At 43.9% G+C, this 19,262-nt stretch overlaps 1 protein-coding gene across 3 annotated transcripts in view; it reads right to left on the reverse strand.

The window, feature by feature from the left end:
• The window catches only part of NAV2 (neuron navigator 2), a 369,925-nt gene extending 351,583 nt beyond the window's left edge, over nucleotides 1-18,342 (reverse strand). Inside the window, exons 1-3 of one of the 3 annotated variants that reach the window (XM_064715815.1) lie at nucleotides 18,262-18,342; nucleotides 13,795-13,876; nucleotides 13,263-13,661 (exon numbers count right to left, since the gene is read on the reverse strand). In XM_064715815.1, coding sequence (XP_064571885.1) covers nucleotides 13,263-13,285 — 23 coding nt within the window. In that variant the 5' untranslated portion in view covers nucleotides 13,286-13,661; nucleotides 13,795-13,876; nucleotides 18,262-18,342. Of the gene's footprint in view, nucleotides 1-13,262; nucleotides 13,877-18,261 lie in introns of all 3 variants that reach the window. The other 2 variants (XM_064715817.1, XM_064715818.1) reach the window with 2 other exon arrangements.
• Between the last annotated feature and the right edge of the window lie 920 nt (nucleotides 18,343-19,262).

Consider the following 19,262-nt stretch of genomic DNA (forward strand, 5'->3'; position numbering starts at 1 on the left):
TTAACATTCAAAAGGGTATATACAGCATCTACTGATGTAAAAGACTTTCTTCCACACAGGAAAATCCTTTAAAAATATGCTTCTGTGTTCACATGCTTGCATTTCAGTTGTATTATGGAAACTGACAGAAATTAACCTAAAACCTTATATTCTACTCTCATGACTTCATAAAAGTCACATTTCAGTCTACTACTCCTACCCCTGCTTAAAAGAAAAACCAACACAAAAAAACAAAGCAAAACTTGAATTATATACAATGTGTGAAGTCAATGATATTCATTCCCTAATTAGATATTCTTTTCCCATTACCCAAAAAATTGCTATTTGATGCAATGGAAGCGTGCACAACACATTATTAATCACTGCCAACAATGTGAAAGGTTGCAAAGATAACTACTCATCGGTGTAGAATCTGGGCACGCAGCCAGAAAGGAAAAAAGCCACACACAGGGGTATCATGGATATTAAGTTATCATCAGTGGGTAGGAATAGTTCTTGGCTTCCTAAGTTCAGCACTCAAACATGTGACACGCTGCCTGGGCCTGCCTCACAAAGGCCTTGAGCGCACGATGCTCTCTGGGAGCAGGCAGGGCACTGCCACGTGGGCTGGCTGACAACGTGCTTGGACTGCAGACACTCGAGTTCACATATCGGAGCCCAAAACCCAATTTTGAACCATTTGCTCAAGTGCACAGTCACATCTTCCACTCAGACATTAACGATGAAATGAACCTATTAAACAGTCACCACATTGTTTTATGGTATTTTTGACATTATCTGCCAAGGAGACAACACTACATTAACAAATGAAAACAAACAATCCTTATCAAGCCATTAAGCATGAATCAAGACAATGCTTTCATTATTTAGAGGCTGTAAAAAAAATTCTAAATTGAAATTACTTTCAAGTTTAATAGGAATGGATACAGGAATGGAAAATAACTCATAACATAAAAAGCACTCTAGATTACTAATCTTAACTGGCAACAAAAGATTATCACTGAAGTTCATCATAGTAACTGACTTGCAATAGAATAATTTCAGAAGCAAATTAGCCATTTCAAACTCCCAGATGAATTTGGTCACAATAACTGGACACCCCTTAAGTTGGCTAAAAACATGTGCAAACTTTAAGGAAACATAATTGGCCCCTGTTGTACCCTCTGAGGACCAGAGGTATTTAATCCTAAATCCTGCTGCATTTGACAGTGACCAGCTTTACCAGTGACGATCCATCACCCTGTGGCACAGGAAATGACAGGGAGGAGAGGACAGCAGTCACTGCCTCAGCATCTTCAAAAACACGTACACCTGATGTAGATTGGCCAAAGTTCTGAGCTGTCCTTGCTCGCCAGGAGCACGAGGCAGCAGCACAGAGGGATCACCTCCATTTCCACACACACCTCTGGCTCTGTGGGACACTTCTCTCAGCCCAGCTCCTCTTTTCAGAGCAAATCAAAACTCCATACAGACAGGAATTGTCTGCACCTCAATGCACACATGAAATGCCACTAAGGAACAGTAAAAAAAAAAAAGCTACTATGTATGGAGCAGTAGAGTCATTTACAGACTGCAGAGTATTGTGGTTTTGTTGTGGTTTGTAAGAAGTATTTCTTGGTTTGTTCACAGGGTTTTGCTATTGTTTAGAAATAAGGACACTTCAATTTTGAAGCAGATTTCCTCATATGAGGTTAATGTTTGCATCATACTTGCTTCCCATGTGTCTTGTATTCTTTCCTGCAAGACTCAAAGAAGTACTTTTTATCATTTATCAAGATTATCCATTTCCAACTTCTGTTGGAGCAGCAAAAACCCTATTTTATAGGGTTTTTTTTTAATAGGGTTTATAAAAAACAAAACCAGCACTGCAAGAACAAGCCAGTTCTCCTCCAGCTTCCCATCCTTCATCACTCTTCTATTCTCCCACAGATCAGCCAAAGACCTTGGAGCTACACTGCCTAAAACTCACGCAAGGCCATGGTAACAGCTGGATTAATTTGAAGATTATGCCCAAATCCAAAAGGAAAAAAAACCCAAACAACACACACAAAAATTAGCTTAATCCAAGAGGAATCCAATACTGGGAGCTGTGCATCTCACATATTCTCATCTGCATGGGGCAGCACTGAAGGGGTCACCAAACAAGTTAGCCCATGAAATGTGAAGCTGCAGCAGCAGGACAGTGGCAGACAGATCAGCCCAACCCATGTGAGGCACTCAGACTGTGAAGGCTGAAGTTTTGGCTGAACTTTTAATAAAGCTCCAGAGATGCTTCTCACTACTGGAATATGGAACCTCCCAGGCTGGGCCAATTATCACCACCCAGCTGCAGCACTTCCCAACCCAGACTGCGCCAGAACAGCCCAGAGAACCAGGGAGGAAGGATCTTCTTTCATACCTCAGCATCTCACACACCCCCCTCCTGAACCACAGAGCTCCACCCTTCCTGCTATTATTTACAATTGCAAACTAACATTGTTCTCTGAGGGACTGAGGGGCCTTTTGGGGTCTGTTTGGCCAGCTCTGGAGCCCAGCTCCAATGACAAGGACAACAGCAAAAGGCAGAAGGTGCTCTTCTCATTGTCCCCCAACTCCACTGTGGTACAACACCTCCAGGGAGAAGAGTGCTTAGTCAAGCATCTTAAGGGAAAAGGAGTTTGAAGAAAGGCTACTCCTTTTACCAAGCCTGAGCTCCAGCAGTCAGCACATTAATCAAAATGATGCCAGTCTGGAAGGCAAACTAAAGAGACAACAACCAGGGAGGTAATGGTCTCCAGGAGGAAAAGAGGTTGTCAGACACGTGGCAGGAGATTCCGGGATACAACTGATAGAAGAGGCAAAGAGAGGGAGGGCAAGACCACCACCAGGGCTCTGGGGGGAGAGGGGAGAATGGAACAAACCATGTGATACAAACAAACTACTCAGTTTGCAATATAAAAACTACTCAGAGCAGAAATCCCAATCACCCAGAGCAAAGCAATGGCTAAAGAAACAACTCAGTACAATGCAACGCTCTTCTATGAAGAGATATGCTTTATGCATGGAAAAATCCAACATCTACAAGCCAAAAATATATTGCCTACAGATAAAGACAGGTGAACACAGAAGACTTAAAACATTGTGTTTATACCATTATTGATCACAATGGACGTTACAAAATCTGGATTTCCTGCTAATGCCATTCTGTACATGTCTTTCTCATTGTGATTCTGTCACTGCATTAGACACATGGACTTCACACTCAGCCACTGGAAACAGTGCATGACACTAGACCACCCACCCTCAATTCCAAGTCCCAGGCTCTTAGGAAAGCAATCATCTGCCTATCTATCCAGAAAGGCCCTTGCCTGCACATGCTTCCATCTATTTTGGCATTTTGATGTGCTGTGCTTCAGGTTACTCCATAGTTTACACAAGGTGAAAAATCTCCCCCACACTCACCTTTCATCCTCTGCCAGCTGGTCTATTATGCCATGTCATCTGAGTTTTAAAAGGATGCACCCATGTATTTATTTTCCCCACCTGATAAATATTTATGAATATTTTATTCCAGCCCTGACACATACACACTATAGCTAACCTTCCTTTTATTTAGTCAAGCATCTTAAAGGAAAAGGAGTTTGAAGACAGGCTACTCCTATTGCCAAGCCTGAGCTCCAGCAGTCAGCACATTAATCAAAATGATGCCAGTCTGGAAGGCAAACTAAAGAAACAACAACAACCACCCAGCACATAAGATTAATGAGTTTCACATCAATAGAGTGCAGTATTTAAAACTTGCAAAAATTAAACCCTTGAAATAAAGATCTCTTCTGGTGTTTTGTGGGGGTCTTCGCATTCACAGAATGCAAGCTATCAGCCTACATAGCATTAAAGCTCAAACGTTATGTAATTAAAAGATGGCTGATGCAACTTTCATTCATTTCTAATATCTTATGTTGATTTTGATCAAGGCTGATATGGGAAGAGCACACTTCCAATAACTGAATTAGCACATCTAGTTTTTGTTTGATCAGTTTAACATTCATATTATGAACCAATGGAGCAATAATAGAACAAATGAGGTCCAGTTAATGCTCATATCACAAAAAAATTTTACAACAATCCAGCTTTCCTTACCCGAAGCCTTATAATTCTGTGATTGCTCCAGTTTCTAACCACTATCATTCCTACTGTGTTCACAAGATTTACTTTAGAAATGTGAGTATCATGGTACTAAATTGACGACATGTTAAAAACTCATTGCCTTGTTTGACGCGATACAGCAAACATCAATGAAGAAAACAAGGCATCTGAATTAGGAGACTTCAGAGAGAGACCGTGAAATAACACAGGCAATTCCATCTGCCTTGTTACATTTTTGGAGCAGTCATATTGGATGTATGCTGCTTATCCAAAACAAATCCTCCAAGTTGCTGAGGATCTGATAGTCACTGCTGTCATCACAACAACGAACTGAAAGACTTTAGAAAATAAACTGCAAGCTAAATGCTTGCAGCATGTAGAATTCTCATTTTCCACCTATAAGCGGAAAGTTTTTCATAATAAGCCTACCTTGTCTCTATTGATTTCCCAACTGTTATCTGATGTCAGAAGCTACTCTCTTGCCCCTCAGCTCCCTTGAATACAACTCCTTTTTTTAGTGCAGAATACTTGAAAAACAGCTACACAAGTCTGAGTACATATTTATTACCATCAATGTGCGATAGCCTCAAGAGACAACCACGCATCATTATCTGTTAGCAAGAAAAGGAATCAGTCTTCAATACCAGGCTATTTTTTCCCTAATGCTGCAAGGACAAGCTCATTTGTAAGCCAGATCATTTCTTTCTAAAAGATGAATGACAATCTTCTGCATAAGAGGGATTTTTATAATTCTACTACAAAAAAAGGCAAGATTTTTTTTCAGTCTATCACAAAATCACGTCCACCCTCTCGCTGCCTTTTACTCCCATGGCAGTGCTGCAGGAGCCTCTCAGTCTCGCACAGAAGCTGCAGCAGACTCCTGAGCAGTTTGGGAAAGGCTGCGGTATCTGCACGGGCTCCGTCTCCCCCAAATGCTGTGCAGAGACCGGGGGTCACTGTCTCTCATCCCTCCTCTGCGCTACCCAAAGAGCAGAAACAGAGGGCACTGACTGGCAAAAGGGTTTGTGCAAGAAAACACAAGAAACTCAGATGTATTATCCCTTCCAGTCTTCCTCTGCACAGGGAAATTGTAACTTGATCTATAAAACAATAATAAGGTTCTGCATTACAAAGGGAATTCAGCTTGGAGAATAAGTTCACATCACCCAGCAGCCTCCTACCAGTTACTTTGGAGTTAAACCAACATGACCTTCAACAACTTGTGAAGAAAAGATCCATTTTCATCTGTAACATACCTGTTTTCCTGCCAGGTTCTGTTACATTTTAAGTATTCTTCTTAACAGTGCTTTGAAAGCAACACACAAACATCAATGGAAACAGACATGATGCTTTCCAAGCAGGAATATTTAAGAAATACACATCTGTAACACTAAGAATTTCTTCACCTGCACTGCACCAGAAAATATGCTTGTAAAGTTATATGCTTAAAGTTGTCTGTTGTACTGGATCTACACCTTAACAGAGAAACCTAATGTCTCTGTTAAAAAATAGACTAGCGCTTTGCTGCTGCTGGAAGATGTCACTAATATTTGCTTCTTAAAGTTATGAATTACTGCAGTGTGCAAGCATAAATAAATCTACACCCTATCTGTCAGACTAGACTATAATCAACCAGAAAAACCCCTAACACCAAGTGCCTAAAAATAAATACTGACAAATGCATGTCTGCCTATCCCTAATGCCTCCCCTTCTGGAAGACTCTTGAGTCTGGAAGACTTCAAGATTCATAATACACCCTAAAATTAGTACAGAAGTCTCAATTATCACAGAGACTATTTCCTGTACACTCCTTCCTCCTTTTCCCCATTGCCTTTCCTACCACTCCCTTCACCAGGAATATCACAATAGATAGCAGACCTCAGGGATATCAAATTTGCTCCCAGGCACAGACATAACGAGAGGCAATGTCTGACTGCTCCATCTGACTTTCCCAGCTATTTAGGTTTTGAAGTATTTTATCCCATGGCCCACACATTATTCCAAGTGACAATTACTTCAAAGCCAGAGGGTAGCCATTTGCATAATAATGAACATTTTTCTAAGGAGGTGCGCAGGAAACTACACGCTAATGAGTTAGAATGTATATTATCTAAAAGTCACACTTGCTTTACAAAAATAATTAAAAACACAACCTCTAGTGTTTACCTTCTTGTACCTTTTATGTAACAGAAACACCTGTCCTATTAAATGCACAGGACACAGAAGTAATTTTTGCAACACTTATTGCCACCTGGGGGTCTATGTACAAATCAAACGGGATGGGACGGCTGAGGAATGCACCTCAGTTTCCCAAAACCTCCAATTTTAATGATTCCCACAACACTGAGGCATGTGACACAATTGTAATTTCCACTGGACTTTTCCCATGTGTGAGGGCTGCGAAACGGGCTGGCTCCTGAAGCAGCACATCAGGTGAAATGCATCTTGCGGCACAGTAAACTCGGTTTGCAACATCTTAATCACAGAAAGAATGAGAGAAATGCAGCAACTTCTGCTAAACCACTGTAAAAGAAGAGAATGACAGAAAGTGAATTTCACAGCTGCAGAAGCATCTCCAGAACACTCTGGTATTGGGAGTAAATTTTCTTACAATCTAACTAATAACAGAATAATTTTTTTACTGAGTAGAGAGGTCTCTTTAGCATCCTACAACCCTTTTTAATATCAGAAGTTCACTTGTTTCAAATAAAGTTTTTTCTTATACTCCAAAGAATACACAGTATAGTACATAGCACTCACTTGTTTTTACTGCTTAAGCTTTTTGGTTTCATTATCTTTGAAATTAGATTGATGAAGCCATTAGGATCTTAACTATAAAATCTTCCTTTATACCACAGGATGTGGAAAACCGGAGTAAGAGGCTCACTAATGCACTGAGCCACAGCTACAGCATCATGGCCAGCTTTCACTCCTTAGCCCCCACTCACAAGGGCCCCAGACAAGGCACCCCAAAGCCAGCTAGGGGAGACAGAATAGATAATCCACCCCAGACTGCAGATTTTCCACAGCATCAGGACGTCTGGCTAAACTTCGAAATATCCCAGCTAATTTATGACCATTAATACTCAGTCATCCAAAGTAAGAACAATAATCATACACCATGCCTTAGGGTTTGAAAGGCTGTTGTCAGCAGCAGCAGCTGGATTTCTTCCCGACACACAAGGCAAGCAGCTGATGCATCACCACGTTGCTGGGTTTCTGTCCAGCTCTGAAAGATCAGCTATTGATCAGTGCCACTGGCACTACAGCACACACTGCTGCAGGATTTGAATGAGCAGGTCACACCAGTGCACTCTTAATCTACCATCAGAGAAGAGGGGGGGAAAAAAGCCAGTTTAAAGCTACATGCTGTGTAGGTACACACAAATGCAAGCAGGGAAGTTCTTCCAGGCATGAGCAGAGTCAGGGGTGCCATATAAACTCCTTATCAGCACTGATCCTCACTTCTTTCACACTGGAAATAACCAACTGCTCCAAATGGTTCACAACAATTTCAGCAAACAGAAATAATTTCTGACCGATTTTGTACTGTTCTACTAACAGCACCTGCACTTATCTGCTGTGTAATCTGCCTGCCCATGCAAGCATTTTCAGAGGCATGCATGCCAGAACTTTGCAATAAACCTCCAAGAATAATTGTTCTGCTTTTTGCTTATGTGGGGGAACGAGAATATCAGGCTCCCCCAATCATACTGTAAATCAGTGCCATCCTTTTTGGTTAAGACAGAGACTCTGTATCCTGCTCAAGGAGTGCCATCAGCAAATTTGCAAAGGGTGTCACAGATGCTTTCCACAGAGACTTCCGGAGTCCTACCTTGTAGAGTAATGCCTCATTCACATTTCTCCCATCACTTCAGAGCCACAGCATCAGCAGCAGTTGTTTATGCATCGCAACAGCTCCTTGCTCTCATCTCCTGACCACCTTCATTCCCTCCCTCACAAAGAGGCTTTAAGCACAGTTCAGTGGAAAGCCATGACGGCCCTGCATGGCTTAAGCCACCTGCTTGCCCATGGGTATTTCTTCCACATTCCTGGAACTTCAGCTGAAACTCCTCAGTCAGACTATTTCTGAGATAATGAACTTCGCTTGGTATGAGGAAGAGAAAAGCATATGTACCTGTGCCACATGTAGTTTACTCACTGTACAAAACAGAGGTAAAGCCCAAAATGGTGGCCAAGCCTAAGATCCCAAGAAATCACACAGGAGCTTTTTTCACTATACTGTAACACAGACATGGGGAAAGGTCAGGGCAAAGAGACGAAAGACTGACAGAATTACATGAGTCAGTTCTAGTGGAGACTGTGCCAGAGTCGTCAGGCACATGAAACCCACCACCTGAGTCCAATGCTGGATTGGCTGACATCACCACAGACCCTTTGTATCACATCCTAGCAAACTTATACAAGTTGGAGAAAAATCACCCTTAAATCTTAAAGTTCACACATTCTTTTATCTAGACACACTACAAGAGACATCAGCTGAATAAGCAAGATCCTTTGTTTATATTAGACATTTCTGACAATATGGAAAATTTCTTCATATTTCTTCATAGGGTGTGACTGGGAGAGGGCTGGCAATACAAAATCACACTTCTATGACTCTCTCACTAAAACCATTGTAGAAAAGTTCCAGATAAAATAGATGAACAAAATACCTTGTAGCAACCACCAAGGTGAAAATCTGCCTCACTAAAACACAACTAGCTGTTTCTTTGAGCCAATTTCTCAGTGAAGAGTGGTTTAAAATTATCACAGGCAACACACCCACAAATAGGGTCACAGAATCATCTTTTAGAGCAGGAAACTTATGACCTAGAAGCAGAAGCCAAGCGCAGGACGCACCACCAAGGCACATCCATGTAACTAAAATATCCCAAATCTGATTCTATTATTATAAGGCTTATAGTAAATTTATTAACCATCTTAATTACTGTAATAAAAACACAAAGTCCTGCCATGAACTAAAATTCTACAGAGATTGTTAAGCTTACAGAAGGTTTTAAATATCTGAAAAATGAAGCAGCTGACATTTTCTCAGTTCTCCTGCTCAGTGGATTTTTATTGCATGTGTATTTCCATAAAAACCCAGTTAGTTAAATTATCAAAACACCACAGCACAGCTTGCTGTAATTTCATAAGCTAAGTCTTGCTGCAATTTATAAGTGTTACACTTGAGTGCTTCCACACTGGCTCAGCAGCACAGCACCCAACTGCATTAATGTTTCAGCACAAAATTCTGCTAATAAACAGTACTCAGTCACCATTACCCTGCTTTAGAGAACACAAGCCCTCAGTATAAGCAGGTCAATACATGTGAGACTACTTATGCTCTTTAAGCTGACTTTGATATAAAGGTAGCAGCAGAGCTTCCTCAAACAAATGGGAAGTTTATCAATAATAAGGCAGGAAAAACACAAACCCAGGAGAAAGCTAAAGCATATGGCTTCAGTCACGGCTATCACAACGACTGCTCCAACAGAAACAAGTCAAGAGAAAAAGATGCCCCCTGAAAACAGTGTTAGTCTGCTTGTAACACTGTAAAACTGCAGCTCACACATTCTTCATTCAAAATAAAAATAATTCAATTAAAAAAAAGAGCTGAGAGTGTTTACTATCAAGTAGCAAAAGGGGAAAAAAGTACTAGAAGACCACCATCAGTTTGGCTTTACAAGTCCAGCACCAGATGCACTCTGCCTCTGTGGCAGCATGCCCAGAGAGCTTGAACTGATATTTCAAAGTTCAGGGTGACAATTTTTTTACAGTCAAAACCAAAAACGCCCCGTAACCCACACACAAGAGCAATCATAGAAGCCTGTGAGGTGCACTAAGCTCTAAGCCTGTCAGGTGTGCAACTGCCATGCCACTTTCTGCGCTGCTGACAACAAAACACAATCCTTCCTGAAACAGACCAGGACACCAGGCAAGAGCAAATAAATCTCTAATAAAAAATTAAAATCACAACTCAGGCAGAGACAATTGTTTCGTTAAACAGGAGAGCACATCTAAGCATAAAATACACATTTACAGAGATCCTTCCAGAGTCTGAATGCATTTCACAATTCCATTTTACTCATCATTCAGTCAAAAAGGGTTCAGTAAGGCAGAGCAGAAGACACTTCTGTCACTATTGCACATACACATTTCTTTAGGATGTCCCTCTAATTTAGAGCTATGGACCTGAATGAAAAGTCAAGAAGGAGGAGGAATGAAGGATGAAATATTTCTTCAGTTGATTTCCAATCATCCAAAGAAAATGCATTTAATCAGAACACAGGGCAGCACTAAATTTTTCATAACATAGGACATGTAAATGTACCTAACTAGATTATTTTCGCAGCAGTTTTTACCTTAAATCTCTTCTTCAAAGAAAAAAAAAAGGTAAATATCCGCATTCACTGCTCATGAGCCATCATCCATTTTATACCAAAACAATCCTCTACATACAAACTTTACACACAAAAGGTCTGTAGCATCACCTGCATTACTCTTGTATTTAAAGACTCTCTTGCCAAGGTCATATCCTGGCATAAAGCCTGCTCACCACTCACATTAGTATTCACGTTGGTAATCCTGCCACCTTCAGATGGCCAGCTTACACGGTTGTTAAACCTGATCAAATTCTTCACTTGTACATTACCAGTTACATGGAATTTAGCTATGTAATTCCGCTAGAGCCAACTTAAGATATGTAGATGGCTGAACTGCTATCCCAAAGATGAATATGACTCCTCTAAAGTCAGCCTGGGAAGCTGTGATGACTAGAAGAACCTGCTCTGGCTGATGTCAGCACAGGCAGAGGCAGCCCAGTTTTGAGATCTTGAACATCAGCCAACACATAAAAAGCAAAACCCTATCCCTCTAAAAAACAAGCACAAATGCTAAATCTTGTCCTTGCTTAATCAATATAGATACTAAATTGATACTTAAAAATACACTTTTAAAAAAGGAAAACAAACAGGAAACTAAGCTTTATTGCTACACCACAAATGCAGACACAGCGTTCTATACCCTACTTGGGAAAGACAAGCCAGCTCCATCATCAAGGGCTGTACATACACAGACAGATTCTTACTGCTCCAGAAACACTAAACAATGGTCGACTTCATGTCCATAAAACATATTGGTGATAAAAAGGATAATGCACTCACCTGGTTAAAAATGAGCTTGGTCTTTTTTCTTCCAGCACAAGTCTCATTTTCAATAACAAAAAAGTGTCTACTGATAATTAATTTTAATGGCCTTTGATCACAGATACACCTTTCCCTATCAGAAATCTAAGAACTTCAAGCTTAGAAATGCTAAAGTCTACATTCCTATTCAATTCCATAATACCAACAACTGAGTTGCATCAACATTATCATTATTCCAGACTGATTTTTCCCAGTAAGCAGAAGTCTAAGCAAAGCCCTCATCAGTAACCTCTCCCTGAAAAATTCTATAGGAAATGAAATGCAATACTCTATTAGGACTTGTTTTGCAAACAGAAGTGAGAGAGATCACCCAAGCATGCAGAGTCATTAAAATGGATCTTACATATATCATTATAAATTTAATAATCTCCATGACGGCTAGAGTTCAAGTTAAAATGAATGTCAGCAAAGCATGACCAATTGATGTTATCCCAGCTGCCACTGAGCCTCACTTGGGGTTATATTATACATTCAGAGGCCCCGTGCTACATGTGCACCAAACAGCCAGAGCCAGGAGCAGATGGGAGATGTAGGCTCCCATACCTATCAGAAAGGAGAGACAGACATAATTGCATATTAATTTTGGTGCATCAAAACAATTACAGCATGCTTGAGTGTCACAGGTCACAAATGTTTTTCCCATCACACCCCAAACGCAGGATAATGTAGTACACTTCAGAAGGGGGAGGAAAAGTGTTCCAGCAGCCTCCAGAAATTAAGTCAATAGACGGATTTTGTTTCAACCCTTATTGATTCACTTCAGTCCCAAAATGCTTCCTTGAAAAAAGTAGAAGGAAGACCTTGGCAGCTTGTCAGTTAATAGATCATGCTTGCTGCAATTAAGATACATTCAGGAGTTTTATTTTGTTCCCCAAATGCCATTTCTCTCCTAGCAAGCAGCTGCATTTTATCCAATTTCTGAAAGTTTTCCAGGCTGCCTAGATTTCTAATGGGGTGACAGAGAAACCACTTTGATTCTTCAGCAGACCTGATGAAACTGACACAAACCTCCCTCTCCCTGAAATTAGACAGCGCTGTTGAACAGCAAAATAATAGCTGATGGTCAATTTCTTTTCTTCAAACTCAGTTTTCAACTGAAATAAAAATCATGCAGGGGAAAGGAGCTCCCCGCACAGAGCTGAACATGGCATTTTCTATTCCCCATCAACTCTGAGCAGAGGACAACATCAATGATTTATACAGCAGAAACACACCAAGTTGTCGTGCGCTTGACTGGTGCCAACAAAACAGCTTTGGAATCCCAGCTGGTCACAAGCTACAGCTTTGTCTGGGACCAGGACTTCACAATTTAGTGCACCAACCCACTAGGATGGGGTAACTCAGCACCACCCTGACACACAGAGACCCACAAAGCACTTGGGCAAATTAAGGGCCAACAGCTGACATTAACACATTCCACTGTATATCTTGATTCAAGCCAAAATTACATCTGGCAACTACAGCAAAATGCAAACAGTTCCACCAGAACAATGAGGACACTGACAAGTGCACAACATTCTCAAAAATGAAAACACCAAACACCAAGACAGTATTTTTCTAACCACTCCACTAATGATATCAACAGGAAAAAAGTTAAACTTACAACAAATCAATAATCTGACCAGACTCAGTAAGAGTCAGTATACTTCATTTGCACTGGATGTCTCTTCATCAACAAACAGAATTCTAGAGCTCTTTCCCTTCTTTCACTCATATCACAATTTCCCCTTCCCTCAGCTCTTTGCTCCATACATTGGAAGAAGAGAAAGACAAACACTTTCCAAAACATATAATCAAGAGATCTACAGCTGGCTGAGCATAGCGAGCAGCAAGTGCAAGTGATAAAAGCATTATGTAGAGCTATTCTGCCACTTGCAACTCCTTCAGTAATTTAAGCAGAAAGTGTTCCCACCTTTTGTCACTTACCCTTTTTTGATCTTCCAGTCCATGTGTCACAATCTTTCTTTTCTGATGTTGGCTGGATTCAGAGCCAGATTCCATTTCCCTGCTGCAAAGACTCTTCCAGCCTCTTTAAGCTTTCTCTAAAAATCCATAGCATGAACAGCAAAAAACTAAAAGTAATTTTAAAAAAGGCGAGACAATTCCTTCAAACCTCGTCCATTGTCTTTCATCATTCTTCTGAATTCCCATTTGCCATCACTGCTCATTATTCTACCAAGCAGCCATTCTGTGAGCCTCTGTGTCCTATAGCAGCTCAGACGAAGGTTTCCATGCAAGTGCCTTACAGAAGGATGACGGAGCTGAATCCAAACCCACTAGTGTGTGCCACATTACTGTTCCATCGGCAGCCTTTTCAGTGCATTCCTGGCACAGATAATTTATATGTCAATAAAGGTGTAAATGTGCATTTAATCCACTGTGTTGATATTATCAGCATCCCTCTCATGGGCCGCCTTCCTCCCATAAATCAATGTAAACACTTCGCAGTGATAATTGCCTTTTGCAAATCTAGCAGGTGTTAATTACGTAAAATCATCCATGCACACTTGTCATCTTCTTCTATGTATTCAAACAAATACCTAGAAGAGGAGGGGGAAAAAAAAGGCAATTTTTACCAGTGTGAAAGAAAACATAGCTACTGGTGTTCTTTGTCCACCACCAGGAGCCACAAGTCAGAGCTGATACAATAATTACACGTTTTGAGCGTACTACACTCGTCATCCAAGCTACTCAAAATGCTCTGATGCCTGTTTAGAGCGTTACCTTGCCTTTGGGACTTCTTGCACAAAACCAGCCCAGAACGCCAATACTGTACATCAGAGCTGAACCCACTGCAACAACACTGACTGAAGCCTGCAAGGAACAACTCAGAACTGATCTCTCCAGGGTTCAGAGTCCCACACCTAAAGCCAAATCCTACCCAAGGATCTTGCTTCACAGTCTGAAGTTAATGAGCGCCACCTCCCAAAATCCTGAGCACAACAACGCAGGAACAAACAGGTTTTATTATTGGGAAGGAAAGCTGAGCAGAGCCTGAAATCACAGCTGAACAGGTCAACCAGCTCGAAATGCTGTTCTTTTTGTACTGAGAAGCACAAGTTTACTAAAAGAGAAAGTCTCCTGGGTTAATTTGTAAGGTGGGATCAATAACAGCAGGCTTCAATATGCAGGCACCAGGAAAAACACATTTACTACACTGACTTCCATACTAAAAAGGCTAAACATTAAATCAATTTCAGCCACCTTAGCTGAGCATGGCATAAGAGGAAATTTTAGCTGCATGTTGTTATAAGCCTGGTAAGCACCAAAAACCCAAACCTGCGACCTGTGTAACAAAGGAACCAACAAATAAAAACATCATCAGACACTCTCCTGCCACTGAAGGATAAACAGCATCAAAAACAGATTTCTGACAACACGGGGGAAATGCTTGCTCTGCATGCTGACATCCCTTGCTACACCAAGGCAAAGATCTTGACAAGACAACAGGTAGAAATGCTGCTTGTGCCTCTCACTGCTCCTCACCACAAAGCCAGTTCTTTCTTCTACAGAGCACAGGAACGAACACAGCTGATTGCAGCAATGCTTTGCCATTTGAGAGTAATCTAAAAACACATCTAACCCATTTTACAGAGAAACAGAACGTTTCCAATTCTATTTCCAACCAGAATCTCCTCCTCATCTGTGGTTCCAAACCTGCCAATAGTCACAGCAACCAGACAGGTACGTTGAAGGCAATTCATGGCCTCCAACCTTAGCAACAAATATCACAAGCAAAAAAACCCCAAATTTTATAAATATCCTTAAGCCCCACCGAGGAAAACTTTTCCCCTCCAGTGATTTCACTGTGATGTGACACATGAGACTGCATCAGTCACATCGTGTAATGCCATGCTGGAATAGCATGACATAACCAGTGCAGCTAAGGACAACACAAAAGGTCCCCTCAACTAGGGGGAAAAAAAAGACAAGAAGAAGGAAGTGCAGTCTCTGGAAGTTCCTGTGCATTCAACGTTCCAGCTTTAACCATCATGGAAACAGCCTCTCTACAGAAACACATGAGGATCTATTTGTATTATTTGTACGTAGTACTTAGTACATGCCTGCAACCTAAAGCCATGTGTTATAGGTATTTAGTGTCTCTGCCCAAGTTAGCTACATTAAGCTTCATGTATTAAAAAAATATATATTAACAGGAAGAAAAAAATGCATCCTGAGGCTTAAAATACCATTTCAAGTCAGCCACAAACCCAAACATTTTTGAATATCTAGACTTAATTTTATTTTTACTACCTCCAGTAAAAGTAAGTTTCACTTCCTAATCTCTGTGTATATCTGACTGTGGAAATGGATTTATTTACAAATTTAATGCAAATTAATTGACATTAAATATAAAACAAAAACCTTCAAGAAGAAAGAAAGGTCAGGTTTGGGGCAATGACCACATAGCCGGAGACACTGAAACTAACAAAACCCCATGTGACCCAAAACTGAATGGTGTCACCCCATTCTCCCATCACAGCAACACACAAAGCCCCGGTCGGGCTCCAGAGCACGCTGGGCTGCAACTGACCATCCTCCCTGAATGAACAGCTCTAAGGGCTCAGAGCCCGCACCTGGCCATGGCTTACGCACATTAACAGCTCAGTGAACCACAGGTGAGTTGATATTCTTAAATTTAAGCCATAAGGGCTCCACCTGGGTATGTCCTACCAGAGTCCATCCTCAACACACAGTCCCAAAAAGGTCCCCGCCTGCACAGAATGTCGCTCACATTTACCTCGCTGGATACCCAGATCCTCAAGGACGCCGCCTGGCCGCCAGTCTTCCATTCAAAGTAACGCAAATTAACACAACTTTTGGGGCTTTTCTCGTTAAAATGTAAGCAATCTCGCAACAGCGGGAATTTTTAATTCCCGCAACTGCCCGTGTTTCGGGAACAAGAAAGCAACCAAACCCACAAGTTCTCTTTTTTCCAAACGGGGAGCAGCCCGGCAGTCAGTGAGTCCCGCGGCTGTGTGAGGGGCCAGACCAGACCCGGCGGGTGTGGGGACACCCCGGCCGCGGGCGCCCCTGTGCCCGGCACACAGCGCCGGCAAAACAGCAGCAATAATGTACAAATAATCACAGAGGGCAGCAGCAGCAGCACCCGCCCGGTGGCCGGCCCCGCCCGCGCCCACCCCGCGCCGAGGGAACGACCCCGCCGCCGAGCCCGCAGCGCCGAGCCCCGCACAAGTTGCGGCCCCGCCGCCTCAGGGAGCGCGGAGGAGCCGCTCCCGCGCAGCGAGGCGGGCGGTGCCGGCCCCGCCGTGGATGGGGCACAGCCCCCGGGCACCCCTCCCGCCCCGAGCCGCTCCCCGGCGGGCAGCGCTCGCTGCCGGCCGCCGCCGGGGCACGGGGCTCCGCCCGGCCGGGGCCGAGTCCCTCCCGCCTCCGGAGCGGGCGCGCCGGGACAAACTTTCGCATCCCTCCTGCGCGCCGGGCAGGGCTCCCCGCGCCCGCCGCGTCCCGCCGGTACCTGCCGGGGCTGCCGCGGCGGGGCGGGCGGCTCTGGGCGCTGCTGCTCCCGCGGGCCGCCGGCCCATGCGCCCGGGCCAGGGCAAGGGGCCGCCCTGCGAGCCCGGCTCCGGCTCCAGCGTCGCCGCTCCGCGCCGCCGCCACAACTCACTCTGGCGTCGCCAGGACAACGAGCGCCCGCCTTCGCCGAGCCCCCTCCCTCCTGCCCGCCCTCCCCGCGGCGCCGCCCAGCGCGGGGGCTCCCACGTGGGGCCGCCACGCCAATGGAGGCGGATTGCGGCCGGCTGGGCCGGCGGAGAGCCGCTCTCCAGGCGGGAGGCAGCGGGCGCCATCCCCTCCCCGCCGCCCCTCGGCCACCTGCCCCTTCGGCTCTGCCGCCTCACCTGCCCAGAGAGAGCCCCCGAGGCCGCAGTGCGGGCAGCAGAGCGCTGCGGGCAGGCTTCGGGACGGAGCCTGCGGTGTCCCTCGTGTGCCCAGCCCAGCCCATGTCCTACACCCCGTGCCTCGGGATCCTGCACTGCTGCAGGACCGCGGGCACACGGGCCCGGGGGCGCTGGGCTGGCTGGAGGCCGCAGCCGTAGCAGTGTTGAGGGGCTGCTGATTTCTGAGGGCAATGTGCTTCACCGCCCGCTCTGACTACAGCCCAGGGAAGCAAGAGTGGGATACCCCACGGCTGTGCTGGTCACACAGCACTATTAATGCAATATATTGGTAGTAGCAAACGTGTCTTGATTAGGTGCATACTCAAAAATCTAATGTAAACGTGGTATCACCCTCGCGTTAGTGCAGGTCCTTGCACTGCTTGGAGCTGGGCCAGCTGCTCCGGAGCCTCGCAGGCTTTAACAAGCATGAGCTAATAAGCCAGGCTGGGTGTAAGCTCACTCCTCACAGAGCCACTTAGGAAGCTCGGCACCAGTTCTGGAAATTACAAGTAGCTACACTCCAGAAAGTTCAGCAGAACCCTTCTTTGGTCTGACTTGATTTTCTGGCCCAGCAGCCTTGGTCACCCTGCCTGGCCCACACACATTCTGTGGGGGAGCAAAAGGAGTGCTAGCAAATATTATCACAGACACAAAATAAAGTGGGATTATATTGAAAGATTTGGCCCAAACCGAAGTGCGCTTTTTGTCGTGGGAGAACACACTGTGTTCTGAGGAGAACATTACTGTCCAATCTGGGCTGGCTGGAGGCCACAGAAACAGGACAATGTTGAGGGACTGTTGATGTCTGAGGGCAAAGAGCTGGTCGTGCTTCACTGCCTGCTCTGACTCCAGCCCAAGGAACCAAGGGTGGCTCCTGCTCTGAATCCCGCCCAAGGAACCAAGGGTGGCTCCTGCCATCCACCCTCCACCAGAGGCCAACAAGAAAAGGAGTGGTGCCTGTTCCACAGCATCATCACCTTTCCCTCTTCCTGTTCGGCTATTATCTTATTACAAAAGTTTCATACCTTCTTGGTGATTTACCCTGGGCAGCTCCTCACAGCACTGACTCCTTCTTCCTCACAGCTCAGCCAACAAACTCCAGCTCCCTCCTAACCCACTCTTTTATAGCACTTGTCCTTATTGGACACACCTGTGGCCACTTAAGGACTCTTTTATGGCACTCATCCTTATTGACCACACCTGTGGCCACTTAAGGACTCTTATTGGGCACACCTGTGGCCTGTTAAGGGCAGGGCTGTTCCTAATCTCTGGTGATTAGCACAGCCGCAACTCCTCAGGTGTGAGATTGCCTTCTGCACGATCTTTATTTTCTTACATTCCATTCCCCCACACTATCCCAGATAGGAATACCACCAGTGCAGCTTTTCAAGGCATTTTCCTCATTTTCTCTCTACACTTGCTAGTTTATTCTGTGTGCGACTCCTTCTGTAGCACCTCTTTCCTGAGCAGAGAAAATTCAATTCTACCCCAAATAAAATTATGGCTACAGTCTTGCCCTGCTTTTAGCTTTATCCTCAAAGCTCGATTCATCAGAGCTTTCAGGCCAGTATTTGCTACATCTACCAGTAAATAAAATTTACATCTTATTCAGACCGTTTCTTTGGTTCTGTTCTTTAAATGTCAAAGTATGTGGCCTCTGTAAAAATTCACCTATGAACTTAGGTTGCCTGAGGTTTTCTCTAAGCTTACCTGGAAAAACAAGATGTCACAAACACCTGGGCCGCTGTGGCTCTTGGGACCTTGGGGACAATGTGTCTTGCAGAAAGCTTCTTTGCTGTGACTCTCAGTCTGGCCCATGTTCCAAGGCCTTGTCAAGCATTTTAAGGGACTTGCTGACTGCCAGCTCCCATGGAAGATGGCATTTCTGTCAATGTGTGACCCAACTGCCATTTTTATACCAATACAGCAGGGATGAGAAATTAAGCCAAACTGGTTCTTTGGCAAATTCAGGTGATGTTTTAGTATGGTAAAAAATTGTTTATAATATATTACTTAGAAATTCTGC

This window comes from Zonotrichia leucophrys, chromosome 5 (genome assembly GCF_028769735.1).
Source record: "Zonotrichia leucophrys gambelii isolate GWCS_2022_RI chromosome 5, RI_Zleu_2.0, whole genome shotgun sequence".
NCBI lineage: Eukaryota > Metazoa > Chordata > Aves > Passeriformes > Passerellidae > Zonotrichia > Zonotrichia leucophrys.